Source organism: Sciurus carolinensis, chromosome 3 (genome assembly GCF_902686445.1).
Source record: "Sciurus carolinensis chromosome 3, mSciCar1.2, whole genome shotgun sequence".
Taxonomy (NCBI): domain Eukaryota; kingdom Metazoa; phylum Chordata; class Mammalia; order Rodentia; family Sciuridae; genus Sciurus; species Sciurus carolinensis.
Genome location: NC_062215.1, coordinates 95029970 through 95044734, shown reverse-complemented (window position 1 = coordinate 95044734; position 14765 = coordinate 95029970). Strand labels below are relative to the sequence as shown.

At 33.9% G+C, this 14765-nt stretch overlaps 1 protein-coding gene across 2 annotated transcripts in view; it reads right to left on the bottom strand.

Moving 5' to 3' along the window:
* Arhgap15 (Rho GTPase activating protein 15) overlaps positions 1-14765 on the bottom strand; it is a 587323-nt gene that overhangs the window by 484248 nt on the left and 88310 nt on the right. For both annotated transcript variants that reach the window (XM_047547716.1, XM_047547718.1), the window contains exon 5: positions 12062-12149. In XM_047547716.1, the coding sequence (XP_047403672.1) occupies positions 12062-12149 (88 nt within the window). The remainder of the gene's footprint in view (positions 1-12061; positions 12150-14765) is intronic.

The window sequence follows — 14765 nt, the reverse complement described above, 5'->3', positions numbered from 1 at the left end:
CAGAATTTGGCATATTCCTTATTTGTACCACTGAACATGAGCAAAAGTGATGTCAGACACTTCTAGGCTAAAAACTTATACAGCATACAGATCTTTTCCATTCTCCATATGCCACTACTCTTACCACTACATTACTTCATTTAGGAGTAAGAACAATAATGAAAATAGCAAAGATAATTAAGATTTATACTGTTTGCTATGTGCCAGGCACATTACATCGATTTTGACACATATAATTCTAAGAAATAGAAACCTTTATTAGCTCCATATTGCAGTTGAGCTAACCAAGAATTTTAGTAACAAATAAAATGTGAATCTGATATTTCAAGCTTAGGTAGTCTAACCTGAAAACTCCTAAATATACCTAATTTGATATCCTGCTACACACTGCATTTTAATTCTACAGCAAATTTTTAAGGAAGACTAAATGAATATAGTCTGCACATTTAAAAAATGCACTGTAGGGAAAAAATTCATTTTATCTTAGAGAAATGCAAGCTCTAAAACAGATGTATTACATTGACCAAAATGATAAACCACAGAAAGTCAAGCTTCATAATTAAAATAGTTTCCTGAGAGTGCCTAAGGTGAGGTTTATTGAGGGACAGTAAGCTATTATCCATTTATAAGGCATCCTATCAATTTCATAGATTTTTGTGGTTATAAAAATTATGTAAGATATGGAATTTATTATGGTTAATGGCCAAATCTTGAGAAAATTATAACCAGAGAACATGGCTTCATTTATAGTAATATTGATCACTGGATTTCATTTTTTTCTGCACAAAGTTTATGTTAATAATACACTAGAATTCAATTTTCCTTTTTCCATTTCTACCTGCCATCCTCCAAAATGTGGGTTGTAGCATTGTTTCTAATTACTGGATTAATGATGAAGACTTGTGATGCACCCAAGGCAATGCTGCTAACCTGCACTGATGGCAAACAAGCTGACAGCGCTAATACTGTGAGAATCACAGCACCAGGCACCTCTACTAGGCTAAGGTTGGTAGCTCTGTTTTTACCCTTCCATTTCTCGTAATCTCGAGCAAGCGTCTACATAAGGACTCAATACTCATCTACAAAGATAAAATCATTTCATATTCATTTTGCTTAGAATACTCAATAATTCATGAATAGCTTTCTGATTGAAACTATTTTCATCTTTTTGCTAAATCACATCACTTCACTCCCATAAATAAGTTCATTTTGTTACTAAAGTTATACTACAGTTAATGAGCATTAGATGTATTGCATTGTTTAATTAATGCTTGTGTGCATTTTTCACACTGAAAGTAAACAGTATTAAAAAGAGTAAACAAATTATTTTAATGAGGACTTTTATACTATTACTTTTTTGCTTCTGAGGTTATGATTGAATGAAGGGTTTGGTAAAATTAATAGTTTAAGAAGTGCCTTGAAAAGTTCTCTGTCTTAAATAAGAATACATAAAAGTAGAGTAGAATGGTGGTTACCAGAAGCTGAGAGTGTGAAGAAGGGTACGTGGAGATATTGGTCAAAGGGCAGAGATTTTCAGTTAGACAACAGCAATAAGTTCTGTTGATCCACTGTATAACAGGCCACTATATTTGATAATAATTTTGTATGCTTGAGCATTGCTAAGAGAGTGTATTTTAATTGTTCTAAGCACAAGTAATGAAAAATATGTGAGGTGGTGGACACATTAATTGGTTTGATTTATTAATTCCATAATGTATATATATATCAAACAGCATGCCATACTTCCATACATCCACAATTTTAAAGTATGTTTTTCCAGTTGTGTGTCCAATTAAAAGTATTGGTACAATTTAATATGAAAAATATACGAGTAGCAAAATAGAGTCTGGTACACAATGTATGCATTTATGAAATGTTTATAGTGTATGCCTCCATTAGGCTAAGGTAGGTAGGTCTATTGTTGAACTTCCATTTTTTACAATCCTCCATTTTTCTAAAGAGTATAATGAAATGTTTATAGTACTTCTGAATTCATGTCAAAAGTTATACTAAGTTTTCAGAGCAGTAAATAATAAATCTAATAGAAACAGTGGATCTCACACGTCTAACCAAGGGGCAGGAAGTCCACTTGATCTAATTATTGGTGAATGTGGAGAAAAGAGATTTTTTTTTTTAATGTAGAAAAATTTTACACAGTATGTTTGTTTTAGTAAGATGTAACACTGAACAAATCTTCTACAGCAGTATGGATACCCTTCTATGTGTGCAACTGGACTCACTGATGTGCTAATACACCTAGGTTCTTAGAACAGTTGATTTTTAGTTCTCCTAAGATGAATTGCCCTGCTTTTTCATTTAATACTAGACCTTCTCTAGAAATTACTATATTGTTAAAGATCAAAAACATTTGAGAATATCAAAATATTTTTCAGTTGAAAAGATGTTGTTATTTACAAATGTATTTGAGACACATTGATGACAACATTAGTCATTTTGCAATTATACCTATCAATAAAAGCACAGTCCTTACTGTTCTCACCCATTTGCACAGATTTTTAGAACATGACTCTCAGGTAATTTAATATGTCCTATTTTTTTAATTAAAAAAAATTCAATTTCCCAATCAAGTTGCTGAAAACTCAGGCTCTCTTAATATGGTAATGTTTTTGTTTATTATTGATTACAAAGGGCTCCACGTGGCCTACAGAACAAAATCATCTTTTCTCATCTTCCTCTTCAAGTCTTTTGTAAGCCTGTTCCAGGTTGACTTTGTAACCAAATTCGACTCCTTGCTGTTTCACGACTTGGTTCCTCACTTGTATGAAGTAATCCTTCACTGGCATTGCTCCCAGTCATTTTGCAGAAGAAACACTCAAAGTCTGGACTGGGGCACATTCACTCTAGGCCTCAGGGAACCTCCATGAAAATGTTTTCAAGAGCATGACTAGCACACAGTGCATTGAGGAAGGCAAAAGATCAAAAATCTCTATAAGATAAACTTATCATCATGTACAACTAATTAGAACAAATAAAATAAAATCAATTAAAAATAAACTTATCAATTAAGGAATTAATTTCCCATGTTTACCATTGTTTTCACTTATTTCTACACAAAATGTCTTATGCTCCCGTATCTGCATCAAAATCTCATTCATCAAAAAACATGCTAAAATATCACTTCTTCCACAAAAATACTGAGAAGTCTTTCTAGTCAGAAGCAATTGCCATCTCCTCTGAGTTAGTAAAACACTAATCCAGGCCCCTGTTCATGACATTTTAGAGAAACTTCCAATCCCCACCTTTTTTTTCTGTAATTATTCAATTTATGGGCACACTTTCTATTTACGTTTAGAACTTCCATGGAATGTTCTGAGACTGATTCATTTTTTTTAATCTTTCAGGATAACCTAGTACAGTAGCTTAAATGTTGAAACTGACCAATGATATTTGCAGTGTAATCAAATGGAGTTATGTAGGCTGAGCATTACTTGCAAAATCAGTTTCTTAGAAAGGACTATCTGTACCTAAATCTATGGTTGTCTATCTAGCATTTTTATTATAATTATTATGACTTTGATTATGATCTATTATAATGAAATATGTATGTTCACATCACCTTTGCTATATTGCAAATGCCTTGGGAGCAGGGATTATGTATTTATTATTCATCTGGATTTCTCTGTGATTTAAAAACACTATGTGATACCTGGCAGTAATTGTTAATTGTTCACAGAATAAACATATGCTGGATTCTCTAAATTAAAAAAAAAAAAAACAAACTTCTTATTCATGAATAGGTTAGTTTAAGCAGAAATGCACATTTATAATGTCCCATGCATATAGTCAGATGTTTACTCCAAACATTAGGCAGAAACACTAATTTCACAAAACACCACAGGTACTTTAGGAACAAACTGCAATTGAAGTGACAGAATCAACGGAAAAACTTCACTGATGGTAAAAAGAGTAAATATATCTGGAAAAATGCAAGCAGTGCGGGTCTAGACCTCAGAGAAAACATCAAACTAACAAAGATTTATCTAGCACCAGATGAAAACTAAATTGCAATGTCAGTGTTTTCAAGGCAAAATATTTTGATGCAGTACTAAATGAGATGGAACTATGATTCTAGAAGAATCCGCTTTCTCTCTTATATAGGATCCTTAATAGGTTTGGTTCTTTTAAGAAATATCACATTGGGTTGAAGTGCTGTTCAGTATATGCTTGCTAAAAGAAAAGCCACAGTAGATTATTCTAGGATGAAGATGCCTGGAGAATACCAATGTAACCTTTTGAAGATTTGCCCCTATAGCAAATCTCAGCCCATGGCCCTCATTTCAAGACATTTCTTTTATCCTATCTTCCAATTAAACCAAAAATTCGTTTCTCTTTGTAGCACACATACTCTGCCTATTCTCAGTCATTGTTCCTGTTTTTCATTCCCCTGTATTCCCTGCCCACAAATCTCCACATATTGAAATTATAACCATCCTTCAAGGCCCAATTCAAATCATTCACAGATGTGAGCTCTCCTCTTTTAAATCATAAAAAAAATCCAAAAAAAACGGAAACAAAAAACAAAAACAAAACTCTATTTGTCTTACTTCATCTCATTCTATTTTTTGGCACAGATTTTTATAAGGCAAAGACTATATCTTGATTATATCTCTATGCCTTATATGTAGCCCTAACGAGCAAGCTGTTCATTGTAGAATTTCAATACATATTCTTATGAAGTCTTTTCCCACCAAGGCTTTATAAATAGCACAAACTTGATTAACCAAATGCATACTTAAATTAAAGTGAGGTAGATTATAATGAGAAGTGTTATTTGGATCAACTCTTCCACTGAAAATAATGAAAAATGTTGGATAAAAGATTTTTTTAGATTACTTTAAAAGAATTGCAAGTCTGAAAAGACAGTGGGGACTGCCAGGGTAAATATTTTCGTGAGGTCAGAATCAGAACCTAGAGAGGGAAGCTGAATATCAAAGCAACATTACTACATTTATTCTAAGGTTATTTATCCTATACATTTGAGCTTTAGTCAATCAACTTATTGAATAATGGTTCAAAGTCATAAGACCTTACGCAAGGTCTAATGAAAGGATACTATAGATCCAATATTAAATGTGTTTCCTCTCTCTAATTCCAAGGGAACTTAAAAAAGACAGCCATGGTAGATGAGTGGTGAAAGAGTTGAAAAAAAGGAAAAGTGAAGAACAATTCTGGCCCTGGTAGGTGGTAGCATAACTGTAACCCTGCTATTATGCAGATGGAACCTGAGAATTTTATATTGTTAAACTGAAGTTAACAGTCATTGGAACTAGTCCCAGACCCCTTGAGAAAAATGTAAATCTTTATGGAGTAGGACACATTTATCCCAAGCCTCAGAGAACCTCCTAAGATAAGGTTCCAATCACAATGATTCACATACAAAGATAAATGGATACACAAGGAAAAAAGGAACATAAGTAAGAACCAGCAGAAACAGACAGACGCAGGCTTCAGATACAGAATCACAAGAAAGAGATCATAAAACAACTATGCCTTCTACTTTTAACAAATGAAAGAAGTCTTAAAAATACCTTTAGGAAACAATTAACTATATCAATTTGTACACGAAATTAAAAGATAAACTTCTCAAAGAGAAAGTTTTAATAATTGAAATTTAAAACTTAATGCATATTTCATAAGGATACTGAATTAAAGAACCTTACCATAAATAAAGAAAAAACACTTGCAATACAGCCCCAAAAGGGAAAAATATAGAGGAGTGCAAAACATTTGGAGCTTAGAAGGAAATGAGAGAGGTAATGCAAAGGTTGGAATTTAAAAAAATATATATTCATGATCACAATAGAATTTTTCAAGAAGCACAATCTAGGCAGGAAAAATAAAACAAATTGATATCTCTATGTATCATGGTGAAAATGTGGGGGAAAAAGGTAATGAGAAAACTATAGGGGGCAACTGGAGAATAGCAGTTACATTAACAGGTGACTTCTTGATTTCTATAATGGATGACAGAAAACAGTGGAATGATATCTTTGATGTCTTGAAAGAAAAGAATTTTAAAGTTCCATATCTGGAGAGAATATGTACTTCCAGAATGAGGGAGAATGAGGAGACTTTTTTGAATAAGCAGACACTGAGGCAGGATCTCATAATAGTTTCTTTAATACAGGAATTTTTCAGAATATATTCTAACCAGAAGGAAAAATGATTCTAGAAAGTAAGTCTCAAATTCGGGAAGAAATAAATAGTAACACTGCAACTATTGGGGAAATATAAACCAACACTGGTTTTGAAAGAAAGAATAAATGTTGTCTTTCAGAGTTAAAAAAAAAGAATTATAATATCCAACAGCAATAGCATCTACATTGAGATGGGGATAAATGCATCAAAAATATTGTAAGGTAATGTTAAGAAGAGGGTAAAGGATTTGACTAGTTTTATTCTTTGATAAGTATGATAAACAACTTTGGTAAGTGTGTTGTAATCCTAGGATAATTGCTCACAACAGAAATCAAATGAGTAGGAAAAACAAAGGAAGGATGAAATATTAAAGAACAGAACGAACAAGACCTACTTAGTGATAAAAGCAAGAAAAAGAAAAAGAAACACACACTATGAACCCATTTATGTAATTTCAAAAATAAACTGTTTTTAGGGAGTTTTTATATAGGTGAGAAAATTATAATGGAGGGCAATAAAATAATGACCAAAGAACAGGGCCAATGGCTAACTCTGGGGCAAGGAAGAGGATTGTGATGACCAATGGTGGGGCTAACTGAGGACTGGCAGGGTCTGTTTCTTGGTCTCATCTGTGCTTACACAGATGATTGATTAATAACTATTGAAGTGTAACATAAATGTGTTCGATTTTAAACTAAAAAAGGTTTCTGCATTATTTTATGGTATCTTTTAAAATTTATCTTGAGTTATAAATCAGAGTATATTTCTTTAAAAATATGAGAATATGAACACCATTCTTTCTTTCATAATCCCGAAAATCTGTGTCCGGAGACACCAGCAGATTTCAAATGCTCCTCCTGACCAGCCAGCCTGGACCAAGCTTGCTCTAGTTTGATGTAAATTGAACAAAATAGAGATCATGCTTGCAGATAGTTTCCTTTCTTTATGAAGAATGTCTTTTTCTGAGATTTTACCCTTCCTAGATGTTGGACTGTCCTTTCTGTTATAACATGATAATGATATTAGGTGGTTGATTCTCTTTCTCTCTCCTTTTTTATTTGTTGAACATTTTTAAGTTTTTAAAATTTGTTCTAATTGGTTATACATGACAGTAGAATGCATTTTGACACACTGGACATAAATGTAGTTCAACTTCTCCTTCCTCTGGCTGTACATGGTGCAGTCACACCAATAGTGTAATCATACATGTATATAGGGTAATAATGTCCATCTCATTTCATTGCCCTTCCAATCCCCACACCCCCTTCCCATCCCCTCACTCCCCTCTGCACAATTCAAAGTTCCTTCATTCTTTCCTACTCCCCACCCCCATTATGGATCAACATCCATCAGCATCAGAGAAAACATTCAGACTTTGGTTTTTTTGGGCTTGGCTTATTTCACTTACATGATATTCTCCAGCTCCATCCATTTACCTGCAAATGCCATAATTTCATTATGCTCTAAGGCTGAATAATATTCCATTGTGTATATATACCACATTTTCTCTATCCATTCATCTGTTGAAGGGCATCTAGGTTCTTTCCATAGTTTATCTACTGTGTATTTAGCTGCTATAAACATTGATGTGGTTGCATCTCTGTAGTATGTTGACTTGCAGTCCTTTGGATATAAGCAAAGGAGCAGGATAACTGGGTCAAATGATGGTTCCATTTCAAGTTTTCTGAGGAATCTCCATACTGCTTTCCATAGTGGTTGCACCAATCTGCAGTTCCACCAGCAACGTATCAGTGTGCCTTTTCCACCCACATCCTTGTCAACACATATTATTGCTTATATTCTTGATAATTGCCTTTCTGACTGAAATGAGATGAAATCTTAGAGTAGTTGTGACTTGCATTTCTCTAATTTCTAGAGATGTTGAACATTTTTTCATAAGTTTGTTGATCAACTGTATTTCTTCTGTGAAGTGAGTTGGTTACTCTTTAATTTTCATTTTAAAAAGTAAAAACAATAGACCAATCATTTTTTTCCTTAATAGGTTTCTGAGGACCTACAGTCTGCAAATCACTAATCTCCTCAGATCAGGGAAATAATTATGTACTTATTAGGGGAAGGTTCATTTTGATAAAAATGTGACTTGGATATGTTTATGAACTGAATGCTGTGTCCCCTAAATGCAAGTGTTGAGTCCTAACCTTCAGTGTCATAGTATCAAGAGTGAAGCATTTGGGAGGTGATTAGGTCATGAAGGGAGAGCCCGCATGATGGGACTAATGTTTTCTATGAAGAAGACATGAAGAGTAATAAGAGCTTTGTCTTTCTGTATTCTGTATCACCTGAGATTACAGCAAAATGATGGCCAAATGCTCCCACAGACACCAGATATCTCAGGCCTTGGAATTTTTGGCCTCTAGAACTATGAGAAGTAAATCTAGATTAAGCCAGATCTGTGGTACTCTGTAATAGCAGTCCTAAATGAAGAAGATAGACATGAACCAAAAGAACTTTGGGGAGAAAGAGAGGTAGTCAAACATGGAATGTGGGTTCAGGCACAATACCCTGTGACATGATGTATTAAATATGTAAGCTGCTTTCTCCCACCACCCTCTCCCACAATGATGTTCAGTGGTAAAATGATGGTAAAGTGAGAGCTCTCAGAAAGTACTTATGGACATGCAGAAGTTTACTTCTAAATACACAAATGAATGGGTTTCTTCATTTTTAGTATTAGTAAGTGTTCAGAAATAATATTTTATACTGCTTATCGACACGTTTCTTTTTTGGAAAGCCATGCATGTTGGTATTCCTTGAATTAACAAATTCCTTCTTCTATAAATGTCTGAATCAATTCAAGTGCAAAGATAATGCAGCATAATAATGTCATAATTATACCATATTCTAAATTGTGTACAGTATACTTTTAAATAGAGTATATTATAATGGACCATTAATAATTATTTTATAGCTATTATATATTTTTGTTTTTATTACATTATTTTTATGACTTAGTAATTATTTTGGCTGATATCATTATCTCCATTGTTTTAGTCAGCTATTTCACTGCTGTGACTAAATAATATGACCAGCACAATTATAGAGGAGGAAAGGTTTATTTGGTTTCAGAGGTCTTAGTCCATAGAAGGCCAGCTCCATTCTTCAGGGCTCAAGGTGAGGCTGAACATCATGGTGGGAGAGGGTGGTGGAAGAAAGCAGCTTGCATTCTGATAATCAGGAAGCAGAGAGAGAGACTCCACTCACCAGATACAAATATATATATACTAAACTCATGCCCTAATTCCCACCTCCTCCAGTCACACCCAACCTGCCTCCAGTTATCACTCAGTTAATCCCATCAGGGATTAATTCACTGATTAGGTTAAGACTCTCAAAGCCCTCTGAACCTTCTTACATTGTCTCTTATGTGAGATTTTTGGAGACACCTCACATCCAAACCATAGCATCCATTTTTATAGGTGAGAATTGGAAACTCAACGTTGTCGACTACAAAGTAGCAAAAATAGAATTATTCCCTCTCCTTCAACTTCAAAGCTTGGTCTTAGTTACTTTGCTGCTTTGTCTTGCTGCTGCATTAACATTACAAGATTATTCTATAAAGATTAGACTATTATATACTCTTTTGAACAACATTCTACATCACTCAGACAGCTTCTACTGACCCCTTGGAGAAATGGATGGGTTTTTGTTTTGTTTTGTTTTTGTTTTCGTTTTTGTTTTTTACCAAAAGCACAATGAACACCAGGACATGTCAAAGGGGGGTGCAAGGGAAATTCAGAAACTTGAGCATAAATCTCTTTTAAAATAAAACTATGGCATCTTTAATCAAGGCCTGGCAATCATCGTATCGTTTCTTTGGGCTCAAATTGGTAAATGTGGGCTATCCCACTAGGCCTTTAATACTTGGTTAGAAATGAATCCAAGAAGTTGACTAGCAAGACAATTCATGCAGTACAAACACGAATCTGTAATTCTCTTCCCCATTACCACAAAACAGTTAGTTCCTGCACTGAATTCACTTTGAAGACAATGAGTGCCTGGGAGAAACCATAAGAGCATTGAAAATGGGGCCAGAAGTAATAAATAGGGACTGCCAAAAAAATGCTAACGAATTTCTTCTACAAGTCAGAGCTATTGTCAGTTTGTAACAATTCTGAAGGTTGAACTGGAGACATACAATTAGTGAGCTAACTTGCAAGGTTTGCCTACAATCTAAAAGCAGTTTTCTTTCACCTGTATATAATTAAACAGTTCAGAATTATATCTCCTGGTAAGAGGAGATTAAAATAATAAAATAAAAGTAAATCAAATGCTTTAATATGGAGTCTAATCTCTCTCCATTATCCCAGCACATTCACACAAACTCTGCTCCAATGGAATTCTTCTCACGCAGCAGGATGAAGATCATCTTCTCAGCAGCCAAACCCAGCAAGGCCAGCCACTCTCCTCCCTTCCCAACATCCCCTTAGAACACATTCAAAGGGAAGACAAAGGCCCTGCGAGTAGACAGAGTTGTTTTGTGCCTGGCCCTTAGGGGTATTTTATTTTCTTAAAAAGATTATCTCAACCTTACTGTAGCCAAAAAAGGAAAACAAAACAGAACCCTGAAACAAATTTCTGAAGCAGTTTACAAATGCAAAGGACTGAGATATATTTTTAATTTATTCATAATTAGTTTACAGATTGGACCACACCAAGACTCCAAAATCAGCAAGCCACTTTGGGGATAAAGGCTATTGCAATTATCAGGAGCAAGCCAAAAGTTACCTTTTGTTCTTACTAAAATCTCCTTATAAAAAACATCTCTTAGCAAATGATTTTCTATTTTCTATTTAAAGAGGATTGCATAGCAAACATGACTAGTGGCTGTAGAGCAAAGAACTTTTCATTGTTTTTTTACCTGCCAAATATAAATTAGTTCATTTTGGTTCACTCCTGCCAGGCAACCCTTTTCCCTGTGACCCATGCAGTGATGGGCTATGGCAGGTTGGTTCTTGCCTGGAGTCCTTACTAATCAGGAGCCTGTCAGGTACATTTCCTGCCCAGTATTGCCTGCATCTTGAGGCAGGCAATTCTTGTGTTTGGGCAGCAAGGTTTTGAGCTTGAATTGCCCTAGTAACTAGCTCTAAATTGCTCCTACTTACCATCACTGTCAAATCTCAATAGGTGTGAAAGAAGCCCTCATCCAGGTACAATGAAGAAACACTACAAATTTCACTTTGTAATAACTACAGAATACAGAAATTGTATTAGCTCCATTAGATGGAGTCATAGAAATATTCCAAAAGGTTAGCTGGATATAGTGAATGTCAGAGTTAGACTAAGATAAAAAATCACTTTGTTAACTTAGAGTGTTTTCTCACTGGTAACACCCTATATTAAGGTGTCATTTATAAATGGTTTATTATTATTTATTAATGTGTGAAGCACTTTATAGAATGCTAGATAACAACTTAAATTCATGTATTAAAGATGCACATACATGGTTTAATACGATTTACATCTTATAATATTCTTTAAAACAGCATCCCATGGTCTCATCCGTTAAGCATTTATTACTAATGCGTTTTATAACATACTTTATAATACATTATTTGAGCAAGCAGCTGCATTTAGTGATTATTTCATAAATAAGAATAAAGCATTTATAAGTGGCACCTTAATTTAAAGCGTTACCTTCCCATTACTAGGGAGCTGCTCACCATTCATCTCATTTTGTGATTATTCTCCAAATGCACCACTTAATAAAACAGACACTAAGTTCTATTTTCCCTTCATCTGATTAAAAGTTTATTGAGTCATTTCCTCTATCTGCTTTCAGATGTTTGTAGCTTAGAAGCCTTAGGGTGATTTCTGATGAAACCAAAATTTTAATTCAACAGTATTTCTAAAAAGATAGTAATAGAAACAGAGAACTACTCACTGCATTGGACAGAGCCTGTTGCTTGGATTCTTTGTAAAATTCAAGTTTTCGACTAGAAAGAACAATCCAGGAAGATGACCAGTTTTTCCTTAGGAAAAGAAACAGGAAAAAAGTATCATCAGTAGAAGAAAATGTATACACAATAGAATATGAGCAAACACTCAGACTCTGTTTTGAATTTGTTCTTCCTAGAATTCTCCTCTCTATACCATCAATAACTGGTATGGAATTCAGATAATATTAAAAATATTTTATAATTTTAAAAACGTATGACATTTATATAAATGTTTCTCTCCCTGTAAAATCTTTTCAACTACTAAACACCCAATTAAACACCCAGTTTTTTTGTGTGTGTCTAAGCACCTCCTTCCCACAAAGAGTGTATTAAACTAAAAGTAGCAAAGTAAAACTAGAAATCAGAAACCCTTCCTCCATTGTTTCTTCTTTACAATGGTTTAGTCTATTTCAGAGTCTGAAAAACTAATCAGCTCATTTTATTGCTTACTCAAGATAGTTTTATATTGTTAAATCCCTCTAGGAATCAAAGAAATGCAACTAAAAATGTTGGCATGTCTTTTTCCTCTATGCCTAGCACTTTGCTGAGGATTAAGGAGGGTATACGAAATGGATTCTCTGGTAGTCTATATACGCTGGTGCATCCTTCTGGAGTGCAATTTGAAAATTTAATTTTTTAAAATAATTAATATGTTCATGTACCACAAGAGTTCATGTGGTACATGTTTATGCTACTTTTTTCATTTCTTATTTGTTCTTTTTAGATTACATGACAATAGAGTATATTATGCATACATGGAGTATTAATAAATCTTTTATGTCTTTTGACTAAATACGTCCATTCCCACAACTTTAAATTTATCTTAGAGGAATATTCTCACAAGTTGCTAAGACTTTGTGCATAAAGGATGGAGTGCACCATCATTTGTTAATTCTGCACAAAACATAAAATGTTAAGAAACTGCTTAAGTAAACTGCACATAACAAATTCATATAAGGAATAATGAACCCTGTGCTACAGAAGGACTGGTGTTGGAAGATTTTAATTCAGATCATAATATATGTAGTTCATAACACCACGCTATGTTATTTACCTAGATTATCTTCACCCATCCAAGCCCCTTCTAATTATTAATTCCATTCATCACAAGTCCCAACATTGCTTTCTCAAGTGTGTCTTTCGTGACTTTCTTATATATGACTTATGGAAATTTAACTTTTTTAAAATTTCACTTTCATATCCCCCACTAAAAAATGAGCCCCCAAATGGCAGATGTCTTTTTTTTCTTACAAGGTATCTTCATTGAGTGCACAGAGCCTTGGACAACCTAAGTACAAAACATATATCTTTTGAGTCAATAATTGTACAGGCCTATAAAACAATTCCTGGGCATAACAATGGTAAACCAGGTAGTAAAACCATGCTTTTGATTTTCCTTTGTATTTCTTAGTTTTTACCAAGTTTCCTCCACTGAACATGCATTATTGTTATAATTAGAATATGTAGGTGTTAGTATCATGAAGAGTAGTCTCTTTTTTGGGATAAAAACATCAAGGATTTATATGTATGTATAAATTATTTACCCAATATATCATATACTTGCAGTTTGCTTTGGTTAACATCTATTTCAAAATAATTAAATTTAGTTTACAAAAAAGTGGTAAAAAACAAAAAGTTTACAGCAAGTCTTTATTCAAGTCAATAGAAACCACACAAAAATATGTGAAAAGTAACTTCAAGACATTTGTGCCATTTATTTACTTATTGCCTCTTGGAATCTAGGACCAGATTGAAAGGATTGATTCAGTAAGGTTAAAATTTACAAAAAGAATTAGGTAACTCTAACATGTCTGAAACATTCTTAACAATACATGATTGTATTGAAAAAAGAACAGGAAAAACAGGCACAAAAGAAACAATGTGAATTTTCCAACGTAGGGACACAAATGTTATGTTCTTGCACCCACTTTTCTTCAAATAGAGAGTCAAGTTTTCAATTGGACAATGTAAAGTTAAATCTACATCATGCACAACCACAGAAATGAAAAAAATGTACCCCATTTGTGTACAATGAATCCAAATGCAGTCTGTAAAACCAAAAAAATAAATAAATATATGTCAATAGCTAATATAGTGAATTCTTCTTAGCTCAATAAAACATAAGTAAGTATACAGACTGTAAAAACTAAAATAAAATAAAAGAAAAAGAAAAAAAAGAAGAAGAAGAAGAAGAAAAACTGCTGAGATATTTCCCTCTGCTTTAATGCCCATTTCTCCATCAAGGTACCAACAGCAATGTGGTGAATTGAACAGCTGTTTCCTTCTCTTTATATAGGTTATGATATTAGATGATCCGGAACAAGGAAGAGAGAAACATCAGCTGGACTACTGGTGTAGGCAAGGCGTCTTTCACAGCCATCCTTCTTTGGACCATATGTGGTCTGGGGTACGGAACACCTCAGACATGATGGATCCATATTTAACCTGCCTGCTACATTCTGCACTATATTTTTCATCTTCTGGCAGGGAGAAACTATACCTTACTTACTTCCTATCTATAGAAAGTCCTGGATAAATGGTTCTGATTTGAATTTGTTTCAGATGTTGATCGTTTATAGAACTTGCTGGCAAAACTCTCCTGTTCCTTAAACTTGGAACTGGAACTAGTTAGAACTAAAGCTGCATGAA